The sequence below is a fragment of the Lepidochelys kempii genome, chromosome 16, assembly GCF_965140265.1.
Source record: "Lepidochelys kempii isolate rLepKem1 chromosome 16, rLepKem1.hap2, whole genome shotgun sequence".
Lineage (NCBI taxonomy): Eukaryota > Metazoa > Chordata > Testudines > Cheloniidae > Lepidochelys > Lepidochelys kempii.
This window is the reverse complement of record NC_133271.1, coordinates 12,785,852-12,798,173: the sequence shown is the minus strand read 5'-3', so window position 1 is coordinate 12,798,173 and position 12,322 is coordinate 12,785,852. Positions and strand designations below refer to the sequence as shown.

The window sequence follows — 12,322 nt, the reverse complement described above, 5'->3', positions numbered from 1 at the left end:
ATCCTTTATCTGGGAGTGTCAGCTCTTAGGGGCACTGTGGCCAGTCACAAGGGGGAGACATGTTTACATGCATTGAGCCTGTGTGATGCAACAGTGTCCCTCCCGTATGTATATTTTCTTCATGAGGCTGTGACAACCTCGTCTCAGCTGGGTACAACAAACATGCTTGACTTGTGGCCACACAGTAGGGTTTTTTTCCACAGCATGATCGTATGTCCCCTACTTCACTGCCTACGTGTATTTGTATTAGTACACTACGAAAACAGATCTGCTATCCTGCAGTGCCTCAGCTGGGATAGAGTGCCTGGGGGACACGCACACTGAGCAGTGCCAGAAGCATATTAGGCCATGCATTTTGGAATGTTCTAATGCACAGAGAATGGAGAGGGAGGAGGAGCAGGGGCACCTGTGCACAGAAAGAATAAAAGATCATATCAAACAGGTAACCACAAGGCAACCACATGCAATCCTAGGCTGGTAGTAAACTTGATGCTGCCATGGTACTAACCCAATACTAATGGCACTTTATGTTTTTGGAGTGGACTTTGTCACTAACTGGTTACAGATTCATGTACAATATAAACTGGACCAAGTGGTTTGGTGAAAGTTATTCTCACTTGCAGGCCTCTTGGAAGTGTTTAGAATGTATAATTCACAGTTCAATCTTTTGCTGTATATGTTGACATTACACGTCCCTCTACACTGCCCTTCCATGACCCATTCTAGATAATCATGGGTAGTTCTACCAGGGGAACAGGTAGTGAGGAGCTGCTTACTTTAGAGAAGTACTCATGACGAAAGTATACAAAGTAATGAATGGTACAAAGCAGATCGATTGATCCCCACTGTTCACCCTTTCTCAGAAAATAAGAATGAGGGGACATTCAATGACACTGAAAAGTGACAGATTCAAAACTGTTAGAAGAAAATATTCCTTCATACAACACACGGTTAGCCTTTGGAACTCATTGCCACAAGATAGCATCAAAGTCAAGAGATTCCAAAAAGGATTCAATATCAATACAGATAACAGGAATATCCAGCCTTACAAGCAATAGATATGAATAAACAAATGCTTTGGAAGGGATATAAATCTTCAAGCTTTGGTACATAAGGTAACTTTAACGAATGGGCTTTAGGAGGAAACCTTCCTTGCGGGCAGATTATTTTACAATGGCCTCTTGCAGAGTTCTTTCTCTGAAGCAGCACATACTGGCCACTATTAGATAGGATTCAGAAGCAGAGAGACCAGTAGTTTGAGCCAGTTCCTACCCGGTCATTAGAGGCAGAATCTGGAGCTCGTTGCTGCTTGGCAGACTCATACTGAAGACAGCTAACCTCAGTAGCTTTCCTGATCCAAGTTGCAAGTTAATTGGATGGATCTACAGATGGAAGTTTTGCATTGTTGGACTTAGCTTTACAGCAGGTGAAGAGGGCTTGGGTCTTTCTTACCTGAGTTGCTGCTGGCTGACCAATGACCACCCAGCCTGGGCACCCCTGGTCACTATGATGAGAGACTGACGCGTTGGAAGCCCACTGGTCTAGGAAGCCTTTGGGGGTATAAACCCCACAGTCTTTGATGCTGGTCATTTGCTCAAACTCCTCACATACCCCATCACCATCATGGAAGTAGCACCTGCTGGGCTCGTCTGCAGTGAGAAATCAAAGAGGAATAATTACTAAGGACTTCCCACACTCACCTGTGTCCCCAGTTGCTTGGGTCACAATAGGCCAGGCAAAGGAAGTGGTAATGCATCCCCCATCCAGGTCCATGTGCCGTAATGGCAGTGGTCATTTAGCAGTGCAAGATGATATGATTTTAAGAAAGCAGAACAAAGAAAGAATGCAGCTCTTCTGCCATATGAAAGTCCCCAGGATACTTCCTAGCCCGTGTCTTCCCTGCATATTTTTACCTGTATCCATTTTTAAAGGGTCTTACTAAAGCTTAGTGCTGAGAAAGAAAATGCACTTACAGGGCCAAATTCTTAGCTGGCAGAACTTCATTGACTTTGATGGAGTTAAGCCAACAGAGAATTGGGTCCACAATGTTTCCCTTTTTTGTTCTTAAATGACACTTGCAAAACGACAAAAACTAAATTCAGTGATGGTCAGCACTGCCAAATGAACAGCCCTAGGGAGAAACTAAAGGCCAAATGTATCTGTTTATTCAGATACAGCGTGGGCAGCGGAAGGGTAAACTTGCCACACACATACCGCCCCAACCGATGTGACTTAGACTTGACCTGGAAGGATCAGAAGCAAGAGGGGACTTAAATCTCTTTATTCATTTATTCTGTGGCTTCTCTAATGAGACCGCCAGCAAAGATGCCCATTAGTGCCAGATTTTTGAGGTTGCGTCTGTGACGCTCACCCAGTAGGAACTGAACGGAGACCAACCCTCTTCTTTTAAACAGACTTCAGACCAGTAATGACTTTCAGTCACTGAAGGCCTCACTGAGAATTAAATCTCTGACCTATCAGTATCCCAGTTTATATCATGTTATCATTGCCAAGCATCCAGTCCCAACATGCTGTTGTATTTTTGTCTGGTAAAGAAGTTACTGCAAAAATGGTAGGAAATTGGCATGAGCGGCTAGTTGGAATGGTGGAAGTGACCCCGGATGAGAATTGAGTCCTTTCTGAAGATAGGTGTCAGAAAATTCAATAGTCACTCAATTTTGAGTCACTTCCAAAATACGAAACCCCCTGTTTATTTTTCCTCATAGTTTACACAATGAAATACCATTGCATGAGCCAGAATAAATCAGTTTATTATAATTCAATTATGTAATGAGTTTCTCTCCCCTCCCCGCACCCACCCCAATGTAAGATTCTAATCCCTTAATATCAGGCCTGGTCAAAAGAGTGGAAGGTAACAAGAAGACAATGAACACTTGCATGCTGCATTCCCTTGCTTCTGACATCTGTGGTCACCTAAAGAAGAACTCCACCATTTCATGCCTCTTCAGCTCTTTTTCTATTTACCTTTCCTTCACATGTGCACTAACGCTTTTAGACATCTCTCTGACATGCCTGGGTAACTCTGGTATCAAGCGGCCAAAGCTGTGCACGGTTTTTGGAAAACGACATCCCAGATTAGGGGAGGATCTGAACAGAAATCTCCAAGAAATATTCAGGTCTGGAAAGATGGTGGTAAATAACCCAAAGAAAAACACCACTTATTCTTTGGAAAAAGGGTTTTATGTTCTCTTATAAAGAGACCGATTTCCTTTAAAAGTACAAGCAACTAAAGACCGCCAAACTTAAAAAACCCCAGACTTTCCCTTATAGACAGACACATGGCAAGTACAGACACTCTGAGGCAGCTTGCTCACGGACACACACTGACTGAGACACACATTTATTGACAAACACATGTACGTGCAAATGCACGCACATACCCGCTCATAGCCCACCAATACTCATCCATGCACACAACCCCCATGCAGGGATAGCCCCACTAACAGAGACATACTCTCCATCCACACATCCATCCTACACATACGCATTTATACACAATCTCCACAAACAGACTGATTTGTCACTATAGGCACTGGAGTAAGCACAGAATTTATATAACCAATGTTCTCCTGTACTGTTTCCAAATGTTCCCTCCTAATGCGATGATAAATGTAATGGGCCTCTGATAACATCATGTGTTTGGGATAAAAGAATACTCAAGACCTGCTCCAATCAGATGACTTAATTCATATTCACATGGAGAGGAAGCTGCCTTCGAATAGCTGTGATCCAGGCCAGTGTGTGATTCTTACAGAGGCTAATTTGTTCCTGATTATGTTTAAGACCCCAATAAATCTGTCTGCTCGGAGTCTGCAAAACCCAAGGGAGGAACAGAATGGAGAGACAGAGATGTCTGAATTAAATGGAGACTGCCCAGATGATTAGCAAACAGCAATGTGGTGTGTGTGTGTGTCCCATCTCCAATTCCAGTCCCAATGAGTCAGTGTGCTCTGCCCTTTATTACCTGTCGGTAACACTGGCTGAATGGCATTACTTATGCGAGCCAATAGAAGATCAGGTGTTCAGTCAATGATGTAAGCTTTGAAAAATGAGGGAGGAAAAGTGGTTTTACAACGGCATTTTGCTTTTTAAGGGAATGTGTTCTTGCCACTAGCAAATCATTCTGAAACATTTAAAGATGTCCTTTTATGGGGGGAATAAATACTGGAAAGTTTCCAACCTCATGGCTCTGAATTTCAATATGCCTCCAAACCTCATCACATAAATACTCTCACATATGAGCGAACCCCAAGAGGCTGAGCTTTCTGACCTCTTTTCAAACTTTGTAGATGCAGAAGGGGTGCACATCAGAATCAAGATGCTAGCCGGTGCCCAAACTAATGTCACATGGGTGACTGAAGGGAAACCAGAGGGACTGATTTTCAGAGGCGCTGAGTAGCTGCAACTCCTGTTGACTTCAGATGGGGCTTTGGGAGCTCAGCACAGCTGAGAATCAGAGCCACAATTTTCATACCGCACTTGGGTAATGTTCTGGTCAGGTCTTCCTGAGACTTCCCTCACTACTTGTGAAAATCTATGGGCTTGACTGTCGTCCCTCCGTGGTGCGCATCCAGCATAACTCCACTCAGTCAATGGAATTATATGGATTCAGAATCAGAAAGAGGAGAAGTGGGCCCTATATTTCACAATAGTCAGGACAATACGAGGTACTCTCAGCAGTAACAAATACATCCAAGCTTTCTTTACCCCATCCTTATCAGCCCCAAACGTCCCCTTCAGCATGGTTCCTGTCCATTCATACATCCACTCTTTCGGGCAATTTTATCACATTCTAAAATAAAGGACTCTTCAACACTGCTCTTGTCCATCATTCTGAGAAATATGGCAAGAGCCTTGGTTGGCCAGAATGTACTGGCATAGCGTGAAAGACTTTACCCAGCTCCAACCACCAAATCTGATTATGTCAGGGACTTCCATTCCTAGTGGAATAGGACAGCAGTTCTTTGTAAGACCCATGGCTGATGTTTCACCGACCTTGGAAGCAATGTTTCCAAAGTCAGAAGGACAGCAAAGACTGGATGTGTGCAAAGTAAGGCAGGGAAGGAAGCAGGACGTGACGCTGAATGCAATCACATTTGGCCAAGCAATAATCTCTTCTCCTGCGAGACAACCGTGATGATAACCTGGTGTTTTTTTAATGGATAGTTCTTTTCCAACAGCCTATTTCACCCTCCAGTCTACCCTGCTAGGCCTCAGTCAAGATCAAGGCCAATTGTGCTACGCCTATATACACATAGGTGAGGGCATGGTCTACAGTTGCATGACCTGACGCTGCAACGAGCTCCATGTGGACACTGTGAAACTCATCACTGGATCAGGACTAAGCTAAAGCACAATTTATGAAGAATCTACAAGCACAGGCCTTTAGGACAGTGGACACTTCCCCTGAATTATTTACAGTGGACTCTTCTTTTTGTTTTATTTATCAGGCACCAAATTAGGTGGAAGGTAGAAGGCACTTGGATAGGAGCTACTGCTCTTACCAGACCCTGTTGTGCACTCCCTCACTGTACAAACCAGGCCAGGATTTAAAGAGACCATGTATGGTGGCAGTAGGCAGCACCCACTATGTTTAACCACTTGAGAGCCAGAGAGAACCTAGACTCTAACTGTGTCTAGAAGCCTCAACAAAAAATCCCCTTTATTTTACTTACATCTGAGTCTGGTCTCCTCCCTAACACAAGGGATACTGCAGGCTCCATCTGCCATTTCCTGACATTCCCTTTCGCTGGATTGGACCCAGATTCCTTTGCACAGTAGGGTTCATCTCACCTCCTGGTACCAGTTGCATTTATAAAAATAGTTTTGCTGTGGTGCTTCTCTCTATTGCTAGTTGCTTGCTCCTTGCACTGTGTCAACTAACGGAGTTGCTTTTCAGTTTGAAATTGTGTCTAATTTTAACTGCTCAACCTGGAAGGGGTCCTGAAGCGGAGCAGCTGCTGACTGTGAGCAAGAGTGACATAAAATAATTAATACAGATGCCAAAATCAAATCAAAATCTGGAACAGCAAAACTGTTGCAGGGGCAGCAGTTGGGAATGGGAGATGGAGTCTCTCTGGACGTTTTGATACAGATGCCCAAAGACCTGAGCTGAACTCTGAAAGAAACCAAAGTAATAATCCAGGCAATCCAAGTTCCCTTCCCCCTAGAAAACCGTCAGTGCAGGCACTGGAATTTTTAAGCCAAACCTTGCCCCTTTTTCTATCTGCTGACAGGTTTGCCCCGGAACAGGACAGTCTCTGAATGGCACATGCAAGCTCTCTGCTAAGCTCTGCGGACCCTGGTGTAGGTGATGTGTCTGAGGAAAGAGGTATGGCAAGACAGCTGTTGCTTTCCAGTGAACCCCAGCTTTAACCAGACTTTGCAACCCACAGCAGCCCTGAGTCTCGTCTCCATCATACAGGGGCTAACATGTTGGGGTGAGGACGGAAAGCCACCTTTAGCATGGGTCCCCAAGCACAGCTCCCCACAGCAGAAAATTCAGCTCTCAGCATCCAGTGTTCCCATTTCTCACTGGGTTCAGAGATAAGGGAAAGTACAAAGCAAGGCAGGTGGTAGAAAACCTTTTTCGGAAGCTGCTAACATTGCTAATATTGTAGTTCACAGAAGGATTGTGGCTACCTGTTCAGGGAGAGGCTAGAGCTTTACTCCAGTGAAACTGATTAAGTTTGGGACACATCAGGAAGCAGACATGCAGGATACAGACTTATCTGTGATGGGCAGCCTTCCACACTGTGGGGAAAAAAATAAGATCTACCCAATTCACGGCACAGAACACATCCTCAGACAAGGCCTTTAATGTCCAAGCAGAATGGTCAAAGTGCTGGGGACAGACACCCAGTGCAGCTTCCTGTTTTCAGCTCAGAATACAGTGATTGGCACCAGAATAGTCTTCTTTTGTACATTAACTACTGTTTTTTTAAAAGTCAGGACAAAAAAGAAGTATTTTTAAGCTCAGCTGTTTATTTAGGGACAGTTCCAACTACAACAACCCTCATGCCTCATAGCTATTCCTCCCCTCTCCCCCCCAAAAAGGGACAAAAATGCACACACATTGTCTCAGAGTAACGGATTCTTGGAACAGAGCGGGCATTAAATCTTAACCCCTAAAGGTCTGTTTGACCCTCCCAGGGAGATGACAATTGGCATACGGGTCTTCCCAATCACCAGAGGAAATATTCAGACCGATTAAGGCCAAATCACGGTCTCTACAAAGTCAGTGGGGAAAAAACAAACAAAACCCATTGACCTACATAAAGCCAGGATTAGACCCACTAGTTAATAATCTGCACTAGATTATTTAATCTGCAGATCTGGCTTCAGAACTCGCATTAACAGATGAGCAGGTATTTGTTCAGAGGCTCCCATATCAAAATAAGAAGTGGTTCCTCTGGCTACCCTTTGAAGGTGGGCACTGGAGGCCAATTTCTGCACCATTCAAATCAATGGGAGTTTTACCATTGACTTCAGTGGGAGCAGGATCAAGCCCTCGGTGAGGAGGCTTGAAATCCAGGATGTCTGTTATCCCTCTCATTCATTTTGACAAAACTGGGGATAGTTACATTTCTTCTGTCAATACAAGGTTTCAGATGAATTTTCCTTTCTGTAAATTTTAACTGAAGAGAGGAAAAATCGTTGACTAGGACACATGGAAACTGCACTGAATAAAGTCACATCTCAGTAACTTGTGGCATTTTTCATCAGTGAAATAAAATGGGTAGATAGACATTCTTGGAAATGAAGTAAATGTGGATGTCACGCTCTACGGGGGAATATTCAGAGGCTTGGAGGAAGGTGACAATCATCTTGGAGCGTCTTCTGAACTGAAAGGTCAAACACAAGGAGTGTGTAGTATTACCCTTTGATCATTCAGCGACTTCCTATAAACTCAGCCTGCCATCCCTGGGCTTCTCCTTTGACCAAGGTGACTAGGATCTTCAGTACAATTTAGTGGCCTTAGCTCAACATAATAACTATGTAATTCATCTGTGTGCCACAGATTGCAGATAAAATGACAACTCACCTGCAGTGAGTGGGACTAAAATCTTGATACTTCACCTCCAAAAACACAAACCTCTGTCATTTGAGCTAAAAGAGATTTTCCATAGTGAGCCAGCAGTAGTAAACTATTTATCTTTTCTGTAAACCAACTACCCACGTACTCATGAGTTCTAATCTTGCTTCCACCTCTCACTCTCTATCTGCTTGGGCAAGTCACTGAAACTCTTTGTGCCTCTATCCGCCCATGAAAAGGGAGTTGATGATACACCATTACTTCAGAGAGGATTAGTGCAGATTCATTAACTGGTTTTTGGAGATCACACTGAAAAGCTAATTGGGTTTCCGGTGGAAGTGGGTGATAGCCACAGGAGAAGGAGATGTTTTGAACATGAACAAAGTTAGCAGTGTGGATCTTTCAGAAGCTTGCCAATTTGCTTTAGAGGCAGGGAAGTAACCTTTGCGAAAAACCAAGTGGCATCATTCACAAAGAAAGTCAAACCACTGGTCTGCATGCTAAAAACTACCCTGTTAATGATGACAGCCCCTGAAAATTGACACTAGTATTATTGCTAACTTGCCAAATGAGTAATTACACACCTTGGAACGTGCAGCCACATGCTCCCAAGGGCTGCAGAAAATGTTGAGCTTCAAAGTATTTACTGGAAGCTGAATATTGGGGTGTGTGTGAATTTTGGCCGAAGAGCTCCAGTTAGCAACATTCATTTCCATTTACTATGAGGTTCTACTACAGACCCACCTTAGTTTGTTAGCAGCAATACTCATTCCCCAAGGTACTTGGGTCCACATTTTGGCCTTAGGACACCACTGCTCTTATGTAGCCTGATCCAGTGAGATACTGAGCGTGTCCTGGAAGGGGCTAAGTGCCCTCCACTCCAGTGGTGCACTCAGCCCCTGGCTGGATTTGTAAAGACCTTTTTACCATTCTCAAAAGAAAAAAAAAAGCACCATTAACTGCTGTACAGGGATGTGGAGTCAGCTGTCAAAACCACATGTTCCTGTGCAGGAGTGGGTGTGTGGGTGATGGTGGGGAGGATGGGAGCTCAGTCTCCTCTGAATACCCACAATGAATATGGATGGTCATCCATCAATTTATTTTAAGCACATTACTTCTCTGTCAAAAAAAAAAAAAGACATATAAAATTAGTTTTATGCCACTCACTTAACATTGCATTTTCCCTAGAGGCTCATGCTCCAAATAGAGATAGCAAGCTCATGAATATTAATTATTTCCCTGAATGCAATACAGTCTCCAGACAATGAGACTGGGGAGAATGCTACACCTAATGTATGGAAAATTGGCGAGGTAAATGATGGATCCTCCACATTTGCAGTTTCCAACTGCAAGGAGAGGCTTTTCCAAACAGGGAAAGACAGACCAGGGCGACAGAGGTAGAATGATAAAGTTGATGCCAAAGCATAAGCTGAAAAGCAGTGATATTAAAACGACATTAGCAACTTAAAAAACACACATCTCTCTGAACGTTTTTCACCTACCGCTGTGCCAAGCAGCCCCGAAAATCACTCTAGCTGAAAGAGATCGGGGATAAAAATTGTCCTCTTTGTTTTCCTGGAGTTTGTTTCCTTTTTGGCATTTGACAGCACGAGGCCCTGATCCAGCAGATGTGTAATGAGGATTTCAGTGGGACCGATCATGTGCTTCAAGTTATGGTCGCACTTCAAAGCTTTGCTGGCCTTGGTGTGCAGTTGGTTTCCTGACTTGTTTACGTGGGCCTTTCTCACCATGATGTGAGGGGGAAGTTAAGTAATAAATGTGATTGTAATAACCCACAAATTGCCAGGCAGACTCAGGGGTAGATGCAGGACCTGACACTCCTTTAAAGACATTTTTTAACTAGTCTTTCAGCCTTTACTATGCTCCTGTCATAATATCTTCTCACAGGTTTCTTTGGTATTCTTTGGTGTCTTTTCCAATATAGCCTTCTCTTTCTTCAGAATGGTAGGAGAATGTGCATCCCACCACTGTACGCCTTTACTCGGGCAAGTAAGGACCAGTTGGATAAGTAAACTTTTATTAAAAGATGCTCATGGAGACTCTCATCTTCAGGCAATTGGTTTGAACCTGGCTCTGGTCCATAGTGACCCCAAATCATTTCCATGCCATGAGGCCTCATTGTCAATGTGAAATGAATCAGGGATCTCCATCCAACTACAGGACAGCTGTATGGGTGTGTGTGTGTTGCAATGGGGCAAAGCTCGGATTTGCTTTTCTCCTGCAGCATGTTGTTAACAGGAGAGGAGAAACTTTCATCCAGGGACCGAATTCCAAACTCCGTGGCGAAAGAACAAGGGCTCCATGAGCAAAAATCCACTAAGCAGAAACTAGTGGATGTGGGCATAGAATAAAATTGGGGCTGGAGAAGGACTAATGACATTGCAGTATCACATTTAAAAGGAAGCACTGCCAGATGCTTTAATTAATTAATTTATTTATTCCACATGTCGCTCTTCAGTTTGGTGTGAGAGCATCTTGCAAGAACTAAATGCTATTAATCTTATCTGTTTTCTTTTCTCGGCTTTCTGTTCTGAGAAGGCCAGGGCAGCCTGACAGTAAAGACCACACAGCTTTCTCCCCCGCCTCTCTCCTTGGTTCACCCCACCCCTCCCATGGCAAAGCAGATTGATCACAGCCTTATCTGATTATAAGGGGGAGGATGAGGGAAAACAAAAACAAAACAAAAAAAGAGAAGCAGCCTAACTGAGTTATAGGCACCAGTGCAAAGCGTCCTGAGAGCTGCTGTGTGCCATGTACACAAAACAAAGTGAACCTGTCAGAGACAAAAATAAAAGGCCCTGATGGCAAGAGATGTAGAGGGAAAGCAGCAGATTTAAGCTTGCTAGTGTTTGCTTGCTTAATTGCATTTCTGCTCTAGCAAAGAAGGTGAGGAGAGTCGTCTCTCCGGAGGTGTGAATGTGCATGCCTGTTAAACCTCCGATCATGGAGACCTCAGAGTATCTTTTGATTCTGAAAAAAGAAAAGGAGTACTTGTGGCACCTTAGAGACTAACAAATCTATTTGAGCATAAGCTTTCGTGAGCTGCAGCTCACTTCATCGAAAGCTTATGCTCAAATAAATTTGTTATCTCTAAGGTGCCACAAGTCTTCCTTTTCTTTTTGCGGATACAGACTAACACGGCTGCTACTCTGAAACTTTTGATTCTGAAATGTTTAGTGATCACTTTGTATAAATTAGGGACCGGATAATGCTTACTGCCAGCCGTATAGCTTACTACTGTGAGTAGACCTGCTGACTTCTACAGAACTGCTCACGGTAAGTAAGCACTATGCCTGGTGGTGTTTGGAAGATCAGACCTTTGCAGTACGGTCTACATTGCTTCTGGGAGTGAACGTTCCAGGCCACGTAGACAAACTCACACTAGCTCCGCTCAAGACAGCATGCTAAAAATAGCAGTGTTGATGCTGTGACCTGGGCCGTGGCTCAGGCTAGCTCTCCTTGTCCAAGTCCTCCCAACCCTCTGTGTCCAAGCTTGGGCGGCTAGCCTTATCTTCTGCCTGTGGCACAATGCCCACACCGCTATTTTAGCATGCTGTAGTATCTTGAGAGGAGCCAGCTTGAGTCTGTCTTGGGAGGCATGCAGTGTAGACATAACCGTAGGCCCCAAAGAATTTAAGCATGTGCCTAAATTCCTCTAAAGGCTTTGGTAAACAGGGGTTGTATGCTTCACTGGTGCTAAAGAGAGCTAAATATTATCACAGTAATGTCAGTATAAAAGTAGTACAATGTGAAATGATTATTTATTATTCTACAGGGCCACAACATGTGCTAGTCTCGTAACATTACAGATCAATTGCACATGTTTCTCTGCCTCTTTTCCATTCCTCAAGCCCTGGGCCCAATCATTCAGTCATTTCTCAAGCAAAAGACCCGACTGAAGTCAAAGAAGAGTTTTGCTTGACTAAATCTGGCAGGATCTGGTTTGATGTTATCAGGCTTTCAAGAAGGGGGCTACCTGCTTTGTTTTTTAGTTATGCATTTTTATTAGTAGTAAAATGTGTTTTAAAAAATAACCCCTTCCCCCACCGCAATGGTTTAGTGGTTTCTAATAAAGTAATGCCTTATTCTGTGTTAAAATATGTCTGTCTGGCTGAAAGACCAGTATTGTGTCTGTCTAGACACTCATCACTGGTAATCCAGAGCCCCTGGAAGCCAACTGGTGTCTTTCCGTAGATCTCAGTGAAGTCGAATCAGGCTCTTATTGAATCCACATATTAATGATTT

At 43.8% G+C, this 12,322-nt stretch overlaps 1 protein-coding gene across 5 annotated transcripts in view; it reads right to left on the bottom strand.

Annotated features, from left to right (window-relative positions):
* Nucleotides 1-12,322, bottom strand: part of PAPPA (pappalysin 1) — a 228,109-nt gene that overhangs the window by 95,781 nt on the left and 120,006 nt on the right. For all 5 annotated transcript variants that reach the window (XM_073313934.1, XM_073313936.1, XM_073313935.1 and 2 more), the window contains one exon: nt 1,453-1,649. In XM_073313934.1, coding sequence (XP_073170035.1) covers nt 1,453-1,649 — 197 coding nt within the window. The remainder of the gene's footprint in view (nt 1-1,452; nt 1,650-12,322) is intronic.